Consider the following 4528-nt stretch of genomic DNA (forward strand, 5'->3'; position numbering starts at 1 on the left):
GGTGAAAAGATTGCAGAGGTGAAAAGATTGCAGAGGTGAAAAGATTGCAGAGGTGAAAAGATTGCAGAGGTGAAAAGATTGCAGAGGTGAAAAGAAGTGTAAACATCAGATGGATAATTGTGACTAAGGGTTTGTAAAGAGGGAAGTAAGAATTTACTGAGTTTGAGGGAGAATGGATATCGGAAATGATAAGTGATATATCCTTATTATGATAGATTGATACTTTCTTTCCCACTTTTGCATAACTTTAATTTTAAATAATTTTGTTGTTGTAGATATGTTTAGTTACTATATGTATATTATTTTCTCCTTTCCTCTTTCTTAATTTTAAGATTACATTACTTATTCTCTTATAGCCTTTATCTTCTTACAATACTTAAACTATACATTTTCTTTCAACACTATTTATTTATCTATATTGCTAGTTATTTTTTAATCATTCGGTAATTTCTTTTATTTATGATGGTTGTTATCTTGTCCCTGTCCTTAGCCCTAAAAAGATCTAAAGTTCTGGCATTAATAAATAAGTTTTTACTTGATTGTGTTATCCTCAACCATAACACCATCTTCTCATATATAAAAACTTTGAAAAAAAATTGAGTTTATTAGTAAAGTTTTTAATTTATATAACTTTTAATGGTGTATAACCTTTTCAATTCCTGAAATTCTCTTTAGATTATAAAGTGACTCATAATAATTATTAATCTTCAAAATTTATTCCTTTTCTATCGTGAACCTTCCAGGAAAGATTCTCGACAGGCCCATTGAAGAAATCCCTCAAGGGCATACTGAACAGAACCTGAGGCTCTGCGTCCATTGCATTAGCGTAAGTAGCTTCATTCCAAGTTCTGGTTCTTCGCTTGCTGTCTATGAGACTAAATATAAATTAACATAGATGTTTGGCAGCTGTTAGAGGTGCGAGAGGAGAAGCGAGAGAGTCGCAATGCCAAGCCCATCATCAGCCAGTTCTACCAACGACTGACAGAATACAAGCAGCAAGCCGAAGACCTCAGAGTCCAATACCTCAAGATGTCCAGTTCGCTGACGTATGTCGATTAATTTTTTTTTTTTAAATTAGATATAATTTGGTGGAAGAAAAATCTCTAATACTTAAAAAAATCTTAGTTTTCTCAATAAATTCACATTGATTCAACAGGTATCAGACTGGGGTCATGCCAGATCAATGAAAATGTAAAATTGTCTAAAGAATATTAATGGGGAGGGAGAGATTGAAGTAGGTTCTACTTCAATTTATCCTTCTTCTTGAAGGATAAAAGTGAATAAAAAACAAAACAAAATTTTTATCGCTATTTTGCTGTTTATTTTTGTTGAATTAACAGTATTAGGAATAATATGTTGGTATAGGTTTATTTCTATAGAAATGTTTCATTTTACTGATTTATTGCTCTTACTATAGTAATTCCCTTAGACCACTAAGTCATCAATTTAACCAACCAAATCACAAACCTCCCCCACTCCTGACTTTAAACAAAGAGGGGTTCCGTCCAGGAAAATTAGTTTCCATAAAAGGGCATTGTGACACTATTACATTTAATTTATCTGTTAGATCCTTTCAACGAACACTCAGGTATTAGAGAAGCTTAACGATAAAACTGTTCTAACAATAGGCCATCACAAATATTGACACTGATTTACAAGTGTTGGGCTTACAATATTGTAGTAAAAAAATTGATCAAAAATACCTTGTTAATTTTTTGATGAATAAACTTTTTTTCCTGGAACTTAGTTTGTTTTTAGAACTTTATGGAAATGATAACTGGTTACAGAAACGGAGAGTCTACTTACAGCTTAGATGAGGCACAAGCAATCAAATTGAAGTTACTTAAGTTAGCAGAAAACATTGATGCTTTGAGGTATTTATTATTTACGTTACTGATTTATTATTTATGTAAACTTTGATTTTTTTTTCTTTGTTAATAACTTTTCTTAAGCTGCTAACAAATTAGATCAATGATACATCTATGTTCCTCACTAGTACCTCCTTATTACCCTATGATCGTTTCTCTTTCTTTTACCACACTCAGTGCCTATATAAGGGGTATTCATGATGTTGTGTTAAATGTTATATGTTTTACCATGTTAAATGTTATAACTATAGGATTGTGAGCAGCCCTATTTGAAGTCATGTTAAACGTTAAATGCATAAGAGCCCCTAGCGGATTTTCTCAGCAACTTGTTGTATATGCCTTTATGTTTATAACCTTCCTTCCAGACCCTCATGTTATTGTTTACTTCAGTTTTGATTTAAGTAATTAATTAAAACATGCCTAGAGTGAGTGAAAAGTGGAATTTGTGTGAAAGTTTAGCTTATGAGTGTCTTATTGATCTTCAAACTTGTGAAGAAGAGAATGAAGATGAGCTAATTGACAACTGTATTGAAAGTCACAACAACTAATATGGCGGCGATCTCAACTGGTCTATTGTGTGACGTCATTCTCGATTTAACTGACCAAGTAACAGACTCTCAGCCATGTTAAATGTTATTTCGTTTTACCACGGCAAAAGAAGCCAATTTTTTTTCGATTTAACACGAGTTTTTCCATTTAACACGCTTTAACATAGATCATGAATACCCCTATAGTGAATGGAGGGGGATGTGGCCCATATATGTTATTGGTATACCTTATCGCTTCTTCCCTATTGCATTTCGTTTCTTAGTGCTCTGTCTTCTAACTTAACCTATATTTCCCATTCAATGAAGTTCTCTTTCAAATTTTAATTTTTGTTATCGAATCTGCAGTTCTTCTCTTGCTGTTTATAATTCTGTTTCTCCTTGTTTTGTGGCTGTAATCCTGCTCAAGTGCTTGTCCTAATTTTCTTTGCCTTACGGTAAGGTCCATTCATGCAATGACGGTTTATTGTCATGACAGTGAGGCAGTGTCTAAACAACAATTTGTGGTGTTGCTCAATCTCCATTACAGTTGTCAAGATAATGTGTGACTGTCCCCTGTCAAGGTGTATACTCACGACAATAGTTGTTACTGTTATGATAGAAATTAGTACTCGCGTAAAATCTGATAGTGTGTGATGCTTTATTTTTTTATTTATGTTATTAGTAGTGAAAGAGTGAAAAAAAACAATGTTGATAAAACATTATAAGTTTCATATACAGTATGATATAATAAAAGAATTATACCTAGCAACTCATGTACCCTGTATCTCTTTTATAGAATTGCTTGTTTTAAAATGCTTCATTATTCAAACCATCTTTATCCATAGACCCTTTCTCCTTCTTTTCCTTTAAACATCATTTGTTCCTTCACTTCCCTAATTATCAGTTCTTTTTTATGTTTGTTAAGGATATTTTACTTTGTGATTATATAACATACATATTTTATCTTACATTATTTTATTATAATGTATTTGATCTACAATAAACGAAGCATTATTAACTATTGAATCCTTACGTTAATGTAATTATTTTGGGGTACTATATTCAAAATAAAGATTATTATTATTCATTTGACTTTATTAATTTTAAGATTTGCTTTAAAATACTAGTTATTTTGATTTATAATACTAGTTATTTTGATTTATTTATGGAGATGTTGACATTTTAAATCTAGACTAAAATTAAATTTTAATCATTCAATAGTTCCAAAATAGCAGTCCTAGGTAAGGGTACGGAAAACCCGCCTCAGGGCCAGGCCTTGCGACTGCAGAACATGGTGCGGGCAGCATCAGCCGTGTACTTGAAGACGCACCTCCTCAGCCTGCCTGGCCTTCCGACAGAGGAACAGTTTGCAGAAGCACAGAACAAAAGGAGGTGATTCAATCTCTTATATTTTAAACATGTCAATTTTTAATTATAATTTAGATAGGAGCATAATAATATTAAAATAAAATTACCAATTGGGAATGTTAGTTCTGCATCCCATTTTCGTTACATTTTAAATTAGAATGCCCAATAATCCTGTTAAATTTAGAAATACCAGTTTTAGTTTTAATAAAATACTGGATAAAAAAAATTTAGGAAGGTTAAATTTCCATTTTGCTTGGAACTGACTTCTCCAAATGTTAACTTTAAATTAGTACTATTCTTTGATTTAACCAAAATCTATACTTTCAGTTCAAAAACAGATTAATCATATATCATAATCAGATGGATCAAATATAGATATATGTGATTAAAGATTTTTTTTATTTAATAAATTTGTTTTTTTACATTGTTTGGAATTATTTAATGTTGTCTAAATGTTTTATAGCAAATGTGGTGATATACAATAACTTTTTAGAGTCCTTATTCAGTAATTCAGTTATAAAACCCACAAAACATTCATGTATCAGCTGATAGCATATATTAGATATATATCATATATCAGATGAATTATTTTTTCTAATTTATACATTCAAATTTTTTTTTTTTTATTATTTATTTATTGTAATTTACAACTGTACAAAATAATACAACAGGTAAATATGTAGTATGTTTCATATACACTTGAAAATCTTGGGAAGGAACCACCCATTGGTGGTACTTCAAACATTAATTTAAACTAGAAGGTCC

The 4528-nt window shown here is 30.9% G+C and overlaps 1 protein-coding gene across 1 annotated transcript in view; it reads left to right on the top strand.

Moving 5' to 3' along the window:
- Nucleotides 1-4528, top strand: part of Rbsn-5 (Rabenosyn-5) — a 26471-nt gene that overhangs the window by 14057 nt on the left and 7886 nt on the right. The window contains exons 5-8 of the mRNA XM_014416395.3: nucleotides 744-826; nucleotides 907-1046; nucleotides 1788-1874; nucleotides 3617-3787. Coding sequence (XP_014271881.1) covers nucleotides 744-826; nucleotides 907-1046; nucleotides 1788-1874; nucleotides 3617-3787 — 481 coding nt within the window. The remainder of the gene's footprint in view (nucleotides 1-743; nucleotides 827-906; nucleotides 1047-1787; nucleotides 1875-3616; nucleotides 3788-4528) is intronic.

This window comes from Halyomorpha halys, unplaced genomic scaffold, assembly GCF_000696795.3.
Source record: "Halyomorpha halys isolate HHAL.00 unplaced genomic scaffold, Hhal_1.1 Scaffold122.1, whole genome shotgun sequence".
Lineage (NCBI taxonomy): Eukaryota > Metazoa > Arthropoda > Insecta > Hemiptera > Pentatomidae > Halyomorpha > Halyomorpha halys.